We start from the raw sequence: 17,337 nt of genomic DNA, 5'->3' as shown, positions 1-17,337 counted from the left end.
TGTTGGATGGGTTAGTGGGTGCGTGGGTGGGGCTGAGTAGGGGGTGCAGGGTCAAATGTAGTTGCTTGATATCTATATCCTAGCAACTGAGAGTGAGCGATATCTTGTCCAACTGTAGCAGGGGATTGGTCGGAGAGCTGGCACAAGCTCCTCCTATTAGCAGGGTAGCCTAAGAAAAAATACCTAAATTCAAAACATCTCTCAAACTTTCTCCACTCTGCACTGTATCCTCCGGCACTTTAATCCAGGCCACTTTGTTTATTTATTTATATATATATATATATTTATATATGTATATATATTTGTATATATATACATATTTATTTCTTTTTTCTTTTTTTCTTTGTTAATCATATTTATTCTTGTAGCTCAAACACAGTTATTGATATCTTAATGACAAGCTGATCATCTGGAAGATTTCAGCAAAGTGAATTTTGGCATGACAACATGAATTCACCTTACACAGCTGTGCAGTATTACCCAGAGTTTCCCTTTCACCGGTAAGTACAAACATGTTGATGACTTGCAGTAATAGTTTTTCTTTATATTAGAATGTATCTGAGCTCACAGGCTGATTTATTAATGCATACTCATGTTAAACAGAACATAATGCAGGGATCTAACATAAATACAAATATACATTCAGCTACATTCTTTAGTATTTATAATCATCCTTCCACTAAGTCTAATAAAGATGATTGAAGTTACAGTCTGGGAATCTCCCTACTCTCGTTTGACCTGCACTGCTGCTCGGCCTGATTTCTGTCTGGAGGTCCAAAATGACCTGAGAACAGTTGTGTCTGCCTGGATCCTCAGCTGCTGCTGGGTCCTGAAATATTTATAAGTGTGGCATACTTACTGCAACAATGCATGTGTAAAGGGCAATCAGGGCTAATGGCTGAGAGATTACATGACATCCGAATGTCTTCTTCTGATTCTTACTGTAGAGGAGTTTTTTAGTCAAGAGGAACACATGTTTTATTTCAGGTGCATTTCAACACTGTATCTAGTGTATCTTGGCACGTAAATGTCCCGTATAGGCCTAGCAAAGCCATGATAATATTATTATGTGAGACTGTTATGGTGCTTCTTCGGCATTGAGATGATAAATTTAGTGTAGTGTAATTTAGCTTGAAGCACAGGTAACAAAACAAAATACATTAAAGAATTAAGTGAAGAAACAAAGCAAAACAAATGGGCTTAAAAAGACATCTCACCAAAAAAGAAATAAATTAGTGACAAATTAAATAAAGGAAAAACTATAAAACATAATATCATATCAAACAAAAGGCAATATAAAACAGAAAACCCAATTATATGTCCAATAACATAAAATCATGCAAGTCTATCTATCTATCTATCTATCTATCTATCTATCTATCTATCTATCTATCTATCTATCTATCTATCTATCTATCTATCTATCTATCTATCTATCTATCTATCTATCTATCTATCTATCTATCTATCTATCACATTAAATTGTAAACACATTAAATGTAATGTGGTCTGTTAGTTTTCGGGTTGTTTTAACTCACAATCACAAAGGTCCTTGTAGTCGACTTCGATCAGCACATCACAGTTTTTTGCCTCGATTACAGAAGTTTGACCGCTCTGGTTGTGCTGCAAGTTTAAAATGTATTATGTGGTGTTTCACCCTGTTACCAATGATGCTGTAATCTGTATCTGAGTGAGGAAGGTTTGTTAACATTCATTTTATTGTGGTGTTGCTTTTTAGATTCTATTCAGCTCTCAGGTATCAAAGTATCTTTTCTGCCCTAATTTTCTCTTCCTGCTTGGTTTTCTTTGCATTCTAAACCTTGAAGGAATTTGTGCCGGTCCTTTTGCCCCACAAGATTTGACTCGAGACTGTTTCACTCCTATAAAAGTAAGGGGATGAGAAGAAGAGAAACTTTGGGGCTTTCTATTGTTTTGCAGTCATGTCCCTCTTCCAGCCAGGGCTGACAGATGAGGGGGAGAAGATCTTAGGCCTTTGAACGAGTGATTAATAAAGACACTGGAGAAGGGCCCCGATCGGCTGGGCTGTTTGTTTTGATTGCATTTTCATCGGTTGGTGTGCCCAACCTGCCAAGAGACAATGGCCGTCCCTGTTTAGTGCTGACCTCTGCCCCAGTCTCGTCTGGAGGCGCTGCACTGTGTTTAAGTGGATGCTGAACAGCCTTTGCCTTGGGCTAACTGAAAAACTCTGAGTAACCAGACACCCAGAAGCAGTCAAACAACAGCCAGAAAAGAGACAAGCTATCTCCCAGCATGGTGTCTCTGTAAAATAAAACAGCTCAAAATGAGGATAAAGAGACTGATTGAGTAGATTTCTTTAGATTGATATCTGAAACTGTGCCTGAATGACTATATGGTGTGCATGTGAGCAATTATGAGATCGTGCTTTTGTCTTTAAAATCTGAGTTTTCCACTATTTCCATGATGATCCATTTTGCTGTTCACTGTTTCTACTGAAGTCTCAGTGATTTAAATACCCAACTAGTCTGATAAATGTGCTCTGCAAGCAGGTGAACGTGGAGACATTGCTAAAACTGGATTAATCAGCATTGTTTGGACATCACTTCATACGCTTAGAAAGCTGTATATGCTGAACTGTCGCACAATTTTGGAGATTACATTGTAGATATTATCTGGTTAACAGACAATACTGTAACGCAAAGCTAAAATCTTTTAGACAACTTAATGAGGTGTCAGTTTGACTAGTTCTACCAAGTAGCTCATTTTAAAGGAAAATTAAAGCCAGAATCAAATGTTGTTGAACTGAGGCAGAGGTCACACCCTGTGTCAGTGACCACACCTAAATCCTCCCTCCTCTTTGAACAAAGGTGAAACCACACCTGCTCTATACCAGCAATCTACCTGTTGGTTTGTTTTTAAACTTTTGCATTGTGATTTGTTATTTTCCCTATCACAATATCCGCTTTAAACTCATGATGGACACTTACCTGATATATTGCAGCAGGTTTATACTCATACATATATTTTTTTTAATTCACTTAAAAAACTTTTTTAAATGATATTCACATTTTTCTATTATTGTAAAATAATAATTTAAAAACTGTATAAAGTGTTTAATGTATAGCCAGGCCTCTATTTGGTTTCAAAGCAAGCTGCCAAGGCAATTCTGAAAAATAATTCCCTAATATTTGGCATCTTTTAAGAGACACATCCAAAATCTTTTTTTTATATATATTTTATAAACTTAAAAAAAAGACATCATCTTCTACGTGCCCTGTGCTCGCGGGAGACTCTGGTTTCCATGACAATTACCGAGGGCCTGGAAGGCAACTTAGCACCGTCAGACGGATTCATGACATCCAACAGAAAAGGTAACATTTGTCAATTAAACTTCAGCTTCCGAGAATATTTGAAGGGAAAACCAACTCCAACAAATGTGTCCCAATTAATAGCGAGGCTCATTGACCGCAGCTGTTTTCACCGATAGTCTGACAAGGTGGTATCATGATGAAATGAGGTTAACCCTCGCTAACCGTGTTGTAAGTAAGACAATGCTGTCTGTCTTAATGCTTTAGTCCCCAACTTTAAATTAGCTTAGTAATGAATTCCCTCTGGAAATATAATGTTTGTTTCTTTTATTGTAACAAAATGTCTTAAAGTGGCTGTTGCTTCTGCCGAGTCTGCTAATTTATGAAAGCCACATGTTATTTTCTTACCAAGCCAACAGGAGGTAAGAAAATATCCTCTTATCATTAACCAACGTTTGCTAACAGCTGTCATGGCTTAATTTTGTATTAAAATAATTTGGAGTGGATCCACTGGTAAATAGTTTTTCACTGTCTCACATTCGAATAGGATAACTCAAAAGTTTCAGTTTATAAATGTATTAGATAGATAGATAGATAGTTTATTAATCCCTCAAAGGGACATTTTTTGCTACAGCAGCATGTACAGGTACAGGGCAAAGCGGTAAAAATGACAGAATAAAAAATAGAGGTAGTAAAAAATATTAAATATTAAAAACATTTTAAAATGCACATTATTGTATACAAATAAAAATAGAATAATATTCAATTTAACTAAACTAAACTTTCACAAAATTAACTAAAACATGGTTTATTTCTTGTAATATTTTCAAAGAGCTGCTTTCACCAATGTGCGTGATTTATTTAACTGCTAAATTACAGAGAATGAAAACCAACAAAAAAAGGGTTCACCACACAAACTGGAGTGTAAATTAATTTCCATTAGTTGTAAATCATTGCTCCTTTTATTCAGTCCAAACTTCAAGCTGTTCCTAATATTGCAAAAGTATCAAAACTCACTAAATTAGATTTGGCTCAATTTGAATTACCCCACCCACAATATATCCTGAGCATTGTGTATTTATTTCATCTTTACTCTACTCTATGCACTCTGTCATGTGTGACTCCTTCATAAATTGAATTATTTGCTTCATTAGATATGCCTGTGTTTGTAAGTCAGGTATTAATATCATTCATTGTGCCAGTGTTGGGGAATTCCAAAACCTAAAATAGTGCCAGCTTCAGATTATGGCCGCCCCATCAACCCCCTCCCAAGCTCGTCCAGCTGTACACATACCAGAAGTTGTCGCAGTGCTATCATATAGACTGTGGGGGGAATTCCGCCCGTCTCAGACTGCAGCGTGCGCCACTTCAGCTGGAACAATGGTAGGCTGAGCTCTGAAGCAGGTGTAATGTTTCAAGGGAGCAGGTCAAAGTGCCTCTGTCTGAATGGTGCATAATCACCATTATGTGTAGTACAAATATTCAGTATTACGCAGGCTGACTTCTTCACAATGGAAGTGCTCTTCATGAATGGCTGCCAGGAGGACGACTCCTCCTCCCTTCCTCCACTGGCTGGGTGGCCAATTTCAGCCCTGCACATTTATGATGGATGTTAGCTGACTTTGCAACTTTAAAAAACTACCCATTAAAATAATTGAGCCTTTTTCAAAAATGCCAGCAGTGAAGTAAGTATTGTGTGTCTGTAATATGTGTAAAAAAAAAAAAAAAAAAATGTATATATATATATATATATATATATATATCATTGTTGATTATGTTTCTTTGCAGTTTGAGGGACCCTTCGTCTCGTTTGTCCTGGAGGGAGGGCTCATTCCTCACCACCATGTCCCAGAATCAGTCGGCACAGACAACTGACGTCTTCAGCCAAGATGTCTTTAACCAACTGCTTGATATGCTCGACCAGTAAGTGAAAGCCCCCGAAATAAATTGAAAACATACACAGACTTCAGTGACTTTTAGTGACTAATAAAACATTTTTTTTAGAGTGCTCATTTTTCTTGTGTTTCAGATCTGCCATTCACTCAGTCCAGCCCATTGAATTGAACTTCACAGATGATCCAACAGATGGGCCTGCAGGAAACACCATCCAGATCAGCATGGACTGCATAACCATGCATGAGCCAGACGAGATCCCTCCTGTAAGTATGTAGTTTTTTGAGGGAAGCACAAGTTTTATTTAATGTTGTTTTTCACATGCATTAGAATATATGTAGAAGTAAAATTAGAAATGGCATGACCTGCTCAGGATTTTATAGTCCCATTCACTTCAACATATAATGTGCTAAACAACCAGTAAACAGACAGTTTCCGGCTCTGCCAATACAGATTTTCAGCTTTATTAATGCTGAGTCAGTACCTGTCACAGAAACAATTCAGATTATAGATTTGTTCAATTTAGGGTTATAGTTTCTTAATCAGAAAATTCCACAGAAAACACATAAATGATGCTGTGAAGCCATTCAGAGGGCTCCTCAGTGACTCACCAAAAATACAATGGGCTTTGTGCAACACTTTGTAGCTTGAAATTCTTCAAGTTTGTTATTTTTGGCACTTATTAATGTACGTGACCTCTGAGATCACTTTCACTCTGAGTTGATGGGGCTTCCAGTGGTAAATCCCATACGTTGTAAAGTACAGAATTTACTTACAGTTTTAATTTTAACAACGGAAGTTCCCCGAGTCAGTTGTGAAAATGTGGTGCAGAGCAGTTCAGCCTGCCAGTGAAATAGGCCAGTTTATCTGTTTTGGTCTGAGATGTTGTCTGTAAGGTGTTGATGTTATCTTATTTAGCCTAAACTGTGCCTGACCTGGGTGGCCCCTCTGAGGAAGGTGGCTCTCGAAGTCTGCTGATTTTAGTTTTAAACGGGAGTTGAGACAGATTGTGAGCTTGCCTCTTTTGAAAACTTTGAACACAGATTTCAATTTTTTGTTTCACTGCAAAGGACACGAGAGAAGCATTGGCATTATAAAGCCTATCGGGAAAGACATGGTGCATGCAAGACATGCAAGTGCCATTTATTATTGCACAGCTGTTCCTAGCATTTCTCTTTTCAGTGTTTGTAAAGGGTAACAGCCTTGCTATTGGTCTTTGTTGGTCTTGCACTCTTAGCCTTAGGTACTAAAGGAATATAGTTTTTATAATGAAAACTATTACTGAATCATGTCTTGTCTGAAGTTTATGTAGAGAAAAAAATAAATCTATTAAAAAAGGGTTCCCAACCATGCAAATGCACTGACCAGCCTGCCTCCAAGGAATACCTTCAAGAGGGGGAACTAGCAACAAGAAGCAATAAGAAGCTCATGCAGTTTCTGCTTGTAGCAAAAAAAAACCAACATCTTTGATGTTTATTTTACTACATATTGCTCAGCTCACAGTCAGTGGAAATGCTGCAAAAAATATGCTGTGGAATCAGAAGTTTATAAATCAGTATGCTGCATCAGCTCCCTTCTGTTTGACCTGCGGTGAGGGACGCATCCCTGTCAGCTCTGCTGCTCACAGATGATGTGCATGTTCCCCTCCCAGCGTAGGAATGTCGTTGTCCAGCCAAAGTGGAAAAAAATAGCAAATAAAAATTTTGTTCAAGGAGCTGAGTAATGTTACCCTGTGCATCCCCCAAGGGGGCCTGTGCTCTCTTGAACTGGTGATTAATGGCCCCACCCCCCGCCACCCACTTTCCTCTGCTTAGGAGAGGTGTGGTGCGGTGATCGGCACGCCAGTAACTCCGGCAGCATCCATGTGGGGCTAAGAACTCACTGCCGTGGCGACTTGCCAATCACCCAGCCCCAGTCGTTATTATCCAGTCAAGCTTCTGTCGTGCTGAAAAGCTGTGATGGGCAAACCCACCTGCACCCCCACCCTCCCCGCCTTCCCCACTCCCACCCCACTCCACCCATGTGGAGGTGTGCCTCTCTCATGAGTCATTAGAATGTAGCTCAGTGTTTAGTGCCCTGGGGGACTTATTTGTATTGTGTTGGGTTTATGTTTAATCTGAAATTCCTTTTTCTTCTAGATTTTTTTTCTGTTGCTGCAGGGCAACAATTTAACGCAGCACCTGCCTCTCTAGCAGAGGTCCCTGCTCTCATCTATCAGTACATGTCTTCTCTATGTAAAGTGGGGGATGGCAACAAGGGGGGAGAGAGAGAGAGGAGCAAGCAGAGGGTAGAATAACATGAAGGAATGTAGGAGGAAAGTGGCAGGAGAAAGGCTGTATCCTACCCCAAACAGCTGATTTTACACCTGATCAGCTCTGATCAGTCGTGCGTGGAGGACTCGGTGTTCAGCACATGGACCGGGGTCCTTTTCAGTCTCAGGTTAGAGTCGAAACAACTTTACAGTGGAGTAGCTCAATCGACACAGCTTCTCCGAGATCTAATTACATGTTTATGTTTGGATTTGTACATTTTTCATCACAGCGCGTGTGTCCAATGTGTGATTGCCCTCTTGTGCAGAATCTGTGTCAAGTTAATTTGACAAAATTAATGTGTCAAATGCCGTCCAGTCATTTTCATTATCACGTCAACACCGGATGTTTCTTATTTGTCATTTTCAAAGCAGCTTTTATGAATCATTATAAGCATCAAGTCCATCTTGCCCTTTATTTGTCTTTGTGTAAAGAGACTTTAAGTACCTTTACTTCCCAACCTACAACTCCAGTTTTTCCTTTTAAGCAACAAGAAGCACAACATTAAGGTTGACTTGGATTATTCATCAAGCCCTGTTATTTTACTTAATCCTAATAAACCTGTGCATTAAATACCAAACAATAATAGGCCCTTTTTTCATTTTTTAATGCTCCACCAGTTTGCCTCCAGCACATAAAGAAGTGTTTTTAAGGTGTAACACCAAGGAACGAGTGCTCACCAGTCTACTTGAATAACTGTTGAGTCAGTAGAAGGCTGGACTGTGGACGCCCCTGTTGGCCCTTTCACTTGGATTTCTCCTCACATTTTCTAAAACAAGACTTAAATATACTTACCACTTTGACAGACCAACTTGTAGATCATGCCCTCATGAATAAATCCTTCAGTGATCATGCTTTATATGTCTTTTGTGAAATACCAGTAATCAGAATTATTTTTAAGCAGATTTGAATCCAGAACTTTCAGCAGGATTGTGAGCGAAAGGGAGATTGAAGTGGCTGCACTTGAAAAAAAAAATCTAACTTTGGGTCTAAAACAGTGCATTTCTTTTCAAAACAGCTGTTTACTTTACAGAATTCTCTAATATTTAGTTTTAAGTAAGCAGGAGGACCGGGCAAGACAACAACACTCAATGATTTATCCTGGACAGATTTATTGGTACTTTTAACAGCTCACAATGCATCAGTCCGCCTCAAAAAGTGATGACATTAAAAACAATTATCTCAAGTATATCTGCATATCTTTGGTATGGTAAGCCTCTAAGACCATCATCAAGCAGCTTCATGTTCCTTTGACTGCGGTTGCAAATATTACTAACAAGTTTAATGTCTATGGGCGGTGTTTCCCTTGAATTTTCAGTATTTGTTGTCATGTAATGGACTAAAAACTACATGACAACTAGCTTTTGACACCCAAAGGGCTTCAACACAGTCAGAGTCTTGGTGGTTCTCCCTCATGACAGTTTTATCTTATTTGACTAAAAACTATGTTCTTTCACATAATACAAAAACAGCAAAGGTTAGGTTTATTTTTACAATACACATTAGCTCATATAAAAGTGAAACAAATATGTTCATGTTTTTTAAAATATAGGTAAATAATAAACTTCTGAAGTAATGAATGAATGAATGAATGAATGAAGAACATATAAATCGGCCTGCAGCTAAGTATAGATGAATTTGCCAAGTGTGAAGATATCCGATAATTTAAGATAAACAGAGAGACTGCATGCAGTACAGACAGCTTTTGTTTTAGCTTGTTCATAACAATTTGTTATTAGCTTAATCAGTGTGCTGTGGTTGTGTAAAACATACCAGTGGTGGATCACTTTTCTACATGTCAACAAGTGGTTTCATAAAGCATTGTTATATTACATTTATTGTGTCAAATTTCTGCAGTGCCATATTATTTAGCTGTGTGGCTATTAAAAGCATACAAAAGAAACAGTGATGGGACTGACGTCAACCTCCCCGGATGTGGCTGCTCGAGAAAAATGGACCCCTGATGGAACTGAAGGATGGTGTGAATGGTAGACAAAGAGCCGAGGAAAACGTCCAAAGACATACAAGTACATCAGTGTCTGATCACATCATCTGTCGGAGCGAGCTCCATGGAAGACGACCCGGGAGGACTCCGCTGGGGAAAGAGAAACATAAACAAGTCAGACTGGAATCATCGAAAAACCATATTGACAACATACCTGCTGTGAAACATGGAGGACGGTTCTGTTCTGAGGAAAGAAACCTTCAGACTACGAAGGCATTCTGGATTAAAACGTACTGCCCATTTTCAGAAATGTCTCAGTCACACGTCGTGGGTCCTCCAACAGGATAATGGCTTAAAACACAGAAAAAACAACTCAGAGTGGGGAAGCACAAAACATTGGACTATTCTGTGGCCTTCTATAAACCCTGATCTATCAAACATCTACGGGAAGAGATGAAACGTGCAGTCTGGAGAAGGCACCCTTTAAACCTGAGCCAGCTGGAGCGCTTTGCTCTGGAAGAATGGGACAAACTACCTGCTGACAGCTGCAGAAGTCTCTTTAATGCCTTCACACATGAACTGCAAGCCTGAGCTTTTAGACATCACCCAGAGGAGCTGCATACAAGAACGCAAATGTCATTTGGACCGAACATTAAATGGGACTTTACCCAGTCAGCTCCAAAGTCAGTTTTATGTCCAGTTGGGTCCATGTATGTGTGAACAGAGCAGGTCATTGTTTATGATGTTTCTATCATGCCGTCCTGCAGCTCTATCCAGCTGCCACCGCTCGCTTGCACCAAACATAGTCGTTCCAGTAGGTGAGAACACTTCTGACACGGACCAACCTCTGTGGTGTGCTACACGTGTGAAAGGGCAACTTCCAACACTGTCTGGAATTCATATGAGAATTCAACCTGAGAGCAACAGAAATCACTTGTTTGCAGATATAACTTAAGCCTAATAACATAAAATAGTAGGTTAAGAGTCCCAACATTGTTGTCAGTGCGATTTAGATTTGTTTTATTAATACCCATTAACATTCTGTGGAATCAAAAATCAAAAGTCTAATTTATAGTAAATGTGGAATAAAGAGTGATGGACTTCTTTGGTCAGTTTCAAGATATTTTATCGAAATATTTTATTGTTTTTTCATGGAAGGATACCAACAAAATAGTCCTAGTCTGTAATTGAAGGAATTAAACTTAAATTAAGAGCCTAAGTTCCCGCTGTGTTTCACTGTTTGCATTCTCCCTGCACTTGAAGGACTGTGATGTTTAGAAATATTAAAACACAGTGGCTCCGTTTGAATTTTTAGTCTTGCGTGCAACATGATAACACGGTCATTGTGTTCTTTTGAAACGTACTGTTGTGTGACGGATATTTGAGTGGATACTGGAAAGCAGACATGCAGAGAGATTAAAAACAATGTACAGCAGACTGTTTTCAAAGTGGTGATCTGCATTTTCAGTCTACTGAAGTATGTGACTATAGCAAGACAAAAAGCAGACCTATGGTTAATGTCTCTTTTTCTCATCTCTTTATGACATTATTTATTTAAACTGGTCCGGAAAACATTCATAGCTGTCATTTAAATTTTTGACAAACCTGAATATATATTAGACACAAGTTGCATCGGCCTTGAGACTTTTTACCAGTCAGACGTGTTCAGTCCTCTAATCTTTACCTGTTTGTTTTCTTTTGTAAAGCCCGACAGTAAAAAGGCAGAACCTGCAAACCAGATACTAAAACTGTCAGCAGGTTCTTGTGTTGAAATGCAGTTGAGGTTCTTGGAAACATTCATTTATCTTATGATCGTCAGATTGATTAGACAAGAACACTTCCAAGAAAATGGAATACTGATTTTTGAACATTGTGATCAAGTTAATATTACCCTCTTGGGGATGCTAATATTTTATCCAGCTTCTCAGTAGATGTATATCTACATTGACGTTGTGTCACAGCTTATTTCCAAAATGCTGTGGAGCAGAATTTATATATTCTCCAACGCTACATGTGCAAATAATTATCCTGTATGCGGAGCGCTTTTATTCATAAAGGCGTGTTCATACACAAAGTAATGCTACGTTTGAGTGAAAACATCCACTGAACTTTACATGCACAGTTAAAGTTAAGATAGAAGTCCACTGGGCTGTTGTTCAGCACTTTGTCCTTTGCTTGAATAATTATATCTAGGTAAAATTGTAGTTTACTGTGATAATCAGCAGTTTTAAACATTACTGACTTAGATTTGTGTCTCTGCAGCCGTTAGTCACTGATCAGCCTTTAACCTAAACCGATATCAAGGACTAGAACATCTTCCAATTCTTCTTCTTCACCATTGCAGATTGTAATTAGTCTTTTCTCCCTTTGAAAGTTATTCTGAAATTAATGTTTTAAGTAGGTAAATTAGCTTCACCAAAAGCAGTTCATGTTTATTTTTTAAGGTTTTAAGTGTTTTTGGATTTGTTGGCAGTTGATTGTGGGGATTTTAGAAAATTGCCACCCAAGTGATGCTCTCTGCCGCTCCATTGACTGCTTGCGTCTGTCAGTGTGGAAAGGATCTCGCTGTGTTCTTTAGGTCAGGTGTCTGTGCCTTCGCAGCCACCGCAGCCTGACACCTGATACTAAACTAATCTAGCTGACTTTAGGAAGAGGCTCTTTAAAAGGAAAAACTTTAGGAAAGCTTCTTTTGTCTGAGCCCCTGGATCTGTGGATCTTTAGCTGCTGCCTGGTACAACGTAGTTTCTCACCACTGTGAGCTGACGCAGTTAGTAAAGATGTGACTTCTCTCATTGTGTGTATAGGTTAGGTTGACTAATATGTTATCAGTGGACATTTTGTCATTGCCTTATGATCCATAGCTTAAAGCTAACAGACGAGTCAGAAGATGGTTTGATTTTTGCTGCCACAGACTTGCTGTGATTGGTTTACTTATTGGTTAATTGTTGTCTTATGTTATATTATGTAGAAAAACTGTCATTGAGAACTTAAAGATGCATTTTGATTCATAGAAACACTGCAGTTTATTGCATGTAGCTGCTGTTCTATATTTTGCTTCAGCAATAACCTAACACAGAGTACTCTAACTTGTTTTCAGATGCCACTGTTGTTTTAACATAATTAGAAGTTTGTTTAGCTAAACTAATTATCACCCTCAAAAGGTTTGGCCGGGCCGTCGCTGAAGTCAGGTACCCTGGGAGGCCCCTGGATTGAGCTCTTTAAAGTGTTGATGTGCCTTTTGTGACAGGCTGACCTGCAGGCCTGGAGGCCTGGAGGCCCCGGGGCCTGAGCAGGGTGTGGCTGCTGATTGGAGACACTCACTTCACGTTATAGTTGTGCTTAAGTTTTCAGACAGCTTTCAAATCACTCTGACCACAGGGCAGGAGTTATAGGCCCCCGGCTCTAATAGAAGTGATTAGTGCCCTTCTGACCAGTCTCCTCCTTTGTCATGTAGCAGTGCAGCTGGCAGCATCCACTCATGTTTACATCTGCACGATGACTTCACTTTCTCAAAGACGGTCAAAATTCAGGGCTGCTGTCACATTTAATATGAATTTCTAAAATAAAAATGTACGGCCTTTAAAATCCATGAGACCTAAGTTTTGGTTAAAAAGAATAGTTTTTACATTTTTAGTTTTCAACTCACCCTCAACAGTTACTTAAATCTTCCCTGCCTCCTGCCAAAATATAGCTGTTTCTGTTTGCAGACACAATATATACATATAGTGTATATATATATATATATATATATATATATATATATATATATATATATATATATATATATATATACATACATATACATATATATACATATATATGTGTGTGTATATATATATATATATATACAGATATGGAAATCGTTCATAGAAAGGCCGAATTAATTCTTACTCACAAGAGCACTGTTATAGAAGTGGTTACAGTTTCACTGTCTCCACCATCGCAGTATCTGAGAAACAATGCATGTTTCCACAACAGATCTACATCAGTCATCTCTGATAGATACAAGCAATCAACAGGAGTCACATTGTGTTTCTGGGGGCCGCTCCGGTCGGATAGCTCAGGGGGCGCAGAGGGAAGCAATTATTATGCTAATTAGCTCCTTTATGTGTCCTCCTGTCCCAACCCCAGACTGCAGCTCTCACTCTGCAACCTGCTGGCCTCATGGCCTCTTCTCTGTAGTTACTGATCATATTTTGCTATTATTTTGCTTAAGTCTTCACATTGAGAGTATTTTTTATGTTTGGAAAATAATTTGTAATTATCCACTGCAGAGGATTCCCTCAATTCATGATACATGAAAAAATAATTCATGTATCATGAATTATTTTTTTTAATGGCTAAAATTTAATTCTAAATTAAAATATTTTGGTCATAACTGATCAGACAGCAGAAAACTAATTTACTATTATTTAGGTTTCTTTTTTGTATTTCCTGTTGCTTAACCTGGATTGTCATATTCTCCACTTTTATGGTCGTTAAGTAAAATATGAAGAAAAAAAATACATGCGCACACAGGAAATAATCGTAATTTTGTTGCGGGCGATTCAGAGCGCAGCTATAAAGTCGATAGATAGAACAAACTGTCGCCCAACTTTTACCTCTGAGGAGCTCTGCAGAGCTTCAGACGAAGGCTCCTTCTGGAGATGGGTGTGGACAGGTAGCTCCTTAGATCCCTCCCCTCTCTCCCAGGTATATATGACCTTCCCATACATTCCTATAGAAGCTTCTGCTCGTCCACTTTGTATTTGTTGTCCACATCACTCCTTCAGAGTGAGGAAAAGAGATTTGTGGAATCCTGGAGCCAGTGGAGCAAACAGCAGCAGCTCTGCTCAATCTCAGCGCCAACATGTTGTACCTGGAGACGGGGACCGCGACATCCTACAGCGAGGTAAGACCAACGGAGGAGCTGGTAACAGGCCGCCAGCCTTCGCTCCCATTCCTTCAGTCCATTACCCAGAGCTCCATCGCATAAAGGACACGTCCGAGTTAAAAGGCCTTGTCATTAGAAACTCAGGATCTAAATTATACACAATCATTTAGGATTTATGTGTATCATGTTTCTGGATACCTGCTGGTTTACCAAAAATTTGAATTGCTGATTAATCAAAGAAAACAATATGAAAGACAGATGAATGGCTTTTTTTTTTTTTTTTTTTTTAAACAACTAAATACTTACCAAAGATTTAATCTAATGGTGGAAATTCTTCCTTTGTTTTTGTGTTTTGACTGTGATAGTGTGTGTGTGTGTGTGTGTGTGTGTGTGTGTGTGTGTGTGTGTGTGTGTGTGTGTGTGTGTGTGTGTGTGTGTGTGTGTGTGTCTGTGTACATCTGTGTGCGTGTGACAGTCCAGAGAGCAGGGGAATGTAAACACCTGGAGAATCTCTTTGAATACGTCCCTCTTGTGAAACGGCCTCTGTCTGGCTGGATTCAGTCTGCAGATGTGATTTACTTTTGAGTCTGGTTGTTGTTCAACGAGTGTTTTCTATGTAAAAATAATCTGGTTTCCTAAAGGAGTCGAAGGGTTAAGAGTTTTATGCAGAGAAGTGTCTGTATTCTTTGAGGCGCTTTTCATCGAAATGGTCAGGAAAATATAAAGAATTGGAACAAAACTACACAAATACCATCATGTAGGTCATTTTAATGATGAGAAACTTATTGATAGAAGGATATTCATGAGATCAGGAGTTTTCATTTGCTTTTTGTGAACTGATTTTCTTTCCAAAAGATGTCACCATTAAATGTTCCTCTGATTTTTCAAAGACAAAACAAACCAGAAATGAGTTAGAAAAATGTTTCAGGCATCAATCTGCATTAAAAATTCTTAGTTAAAAAAGTCAGAGGTTCCATCCCTATTATTTACTCTGAAAGTCGGAGCCTATGATTGATGGATCTGTGTTTGCAGAGCTCGATGGCAAACACTTAAAAAGTATAAAACATGGGAAGAAATGTGTACAGAAGGTGATATAAGCTTTTTAATTGTCAGGCAAAGGCAAAATTCAGATTGATGGTTTTGCACGAGTTCCATTTAACCATAAAGACACAATAGCAGGCAGAAAAAAGTTTCTTACAGTATTTGAGAGTTCAATTCAATTCAATTTTATTTATATCGCGTCAAATCACAACACAGAGAAGTGTTGTCAGTACATCTAACCTACATCCGTCCGTCCGTCCGTCCGTCTCTTTTTTATTCTCTATTTTTCCTTTGTCTGTGGTTGCTCCACTGAACTACTGTTGTTTGCGTCTTTACTTATTTTTTTTCACACAACCAAATTCCACGTCCACAACTTGATGCCGAGTGATTGAGCGGCGATAGATTCTCAGATTGCAGGTTGCAGATGGCAGGTGTGTCAGGTCGCTGTCTTTTAAGTTGTTGAGCAGCGGTTCTTTAAGTGGTGTCCAGCTCGATCCCTCCAGTGTGTGGGGTATCAGGTTCCCCCCCGTCTCCCAGTCTTCTGGGAGCCGCCGCGGCCATTAGAATGCGGCTGGCCAGGCGTTGCTGTTTAGTCCGTGGTCGTAATTGCTTTAATGGTATGTTGATGTAGATACAATCACCTGCTCTGCCCACCCCAGCAGGTATAAGGTGCAGATAGACCCCCACCCTATATCCCCACCTCAACCCCTAGCCCCCGTTTCAGCATTTAATGCCTCCCTCCACTGTGGTCACTCATCGCAGCCCCGTAGATGCTCTTATACTCTTGCCCAAGGATCGAGGAGCAGGTCACCAGAGAGCCTGCAATGGGAGCTGTCCCCCCCTCAGGCCAGGTCTACTCTGGTTCCTGTCATCTCTGGGTCATTCCAGCTCTGGCGTTAATCAATATTTTGTCACTACGTACCAGCAGCAGCAACAGGAGAAGTTGTGAAAGTTTATATGAAGCGTGTTGAGTTTTTCAGTTTGAAACAAATGCTCAGCTTTAAACAGTGTGGTGCTCAGTTATGTCTGCAGGGAGACATGTTCTGCTGTCACAGTGCTCACAAACAGAACAGTTATACTCAAACTAACATAATCAGACAGAAATCACAACCACAGAACTGACTTTAAAAAAAAATGTGTGCAGAGTATCTCAACCTGCAGACTGCAGTATTTACCTGTAGTCAGCTACACTTTAATTTGGTGAACTTGCAAATATGTTGCGTGCACTCATTTGGTCGTTAGCCTAGCAATAAATACAGTAATCAGAATATCAAAGGCCATTGTTTTGGTCTTAGCAGTGACTTATAAATTAGTGCTGCCATGTGTATTTAGATCCCTATCATGTGTATCTAAAGTGTCCCTGATATTTGTTGTGGATCATTCAGATTCCTACACTGAAATCACTGTAAAGGTCTCGTACCTTAGAGCAGTGCTCTTTTCCTGTTGGCCTGAAATAGTGAACCCCAGCATCACACAAAGAACGGCAGCTCGCAGGCTTCAAACAGACAGCATAACCTTTCACAAACTTTATTAGAGGCTGTTGAGGATGTCAAGGCTGCTGATTTACTGTTCTTCTGCTGAGCAGCATGACATCCCAAAGGCCCAAACACAGCGTCGGCTATAAACAGAAGGAATTTTTAAGAGCTGCTGAAGTGGTTATTAAATGGTTTGCTGTATTATAGTGGAATAAGATCTGATTAGAGGAAGCGAGAAGGCCCAAAACTCCCTCACACAAGCCATTTTAAAAGCTGATATCCCGCTTCCAGCCAATTAAACATTCAAACGTGGTGAGTTTAGGTGAGACACTGCTGGGCCTCGCTATCTGGTCAATTACAGCAATCCTCATCTTTGATCCTTATATTCATTCAGACCCTGAGAAGCATTATCCAGGCCCCTGTATTTAATGTTGAGAAGTCCATGTCAGGCGTTCTGCTTTGTGTCCCCGCTTTTATCTATGTTTAGTATGATAATTTGGCATCGATAATTGGT

General features: G+C 39.4%; 1 protein-coding gene across 1 annotated transcript in view; it reads left to right on the top strand.

Annotated features, from left to right (window-relative positions):
• Nucleotides 1–422: 422 nt before the first annotated feature.
• tp63 (tumor protein p63) overlaps nucleotides 423–17,337 on the top strand; it is a 34,211-nt gene continuing 17,296 nt past the window's right edge. Inside the window, 3 exon segments of the mRNA XM_069150853.1 lie at nucleotides 423–500; nucleotides 5,076–5,210; nucleotides 5,317–5,446. Of these exon segments, the coding sequence (XP_069006954.1) occupies nucleotides 448–500; nucleotides 5,076–5,210; nucleotides 5,317–5,446 (318 nt within the window). The 5' untranslated portion in view covers nucleotides 423–447.

This window comes from Embiotoca jacksoni, unplaced genomic scaffold, assembly GCF_022577435.1.
Source record: "Embiotoca jacksoni isolate LCO1_2020_lvr unplaced genomic scaffold, fEmbJac1.0.p SCAF_16, whole genome shotgun sequence".
NCBI classification, from domain to species: Eukaryota; Metazoa; Chordata; class Actinopteri; family Embiotocidae; genus Embiotoca; species Embiotoca jacksoni.
The sequence above is the reverse complement of the archived record's forward strand: the minus strand, read 5'-3'. Positions and strand labels throughout refer to the sequence as shown.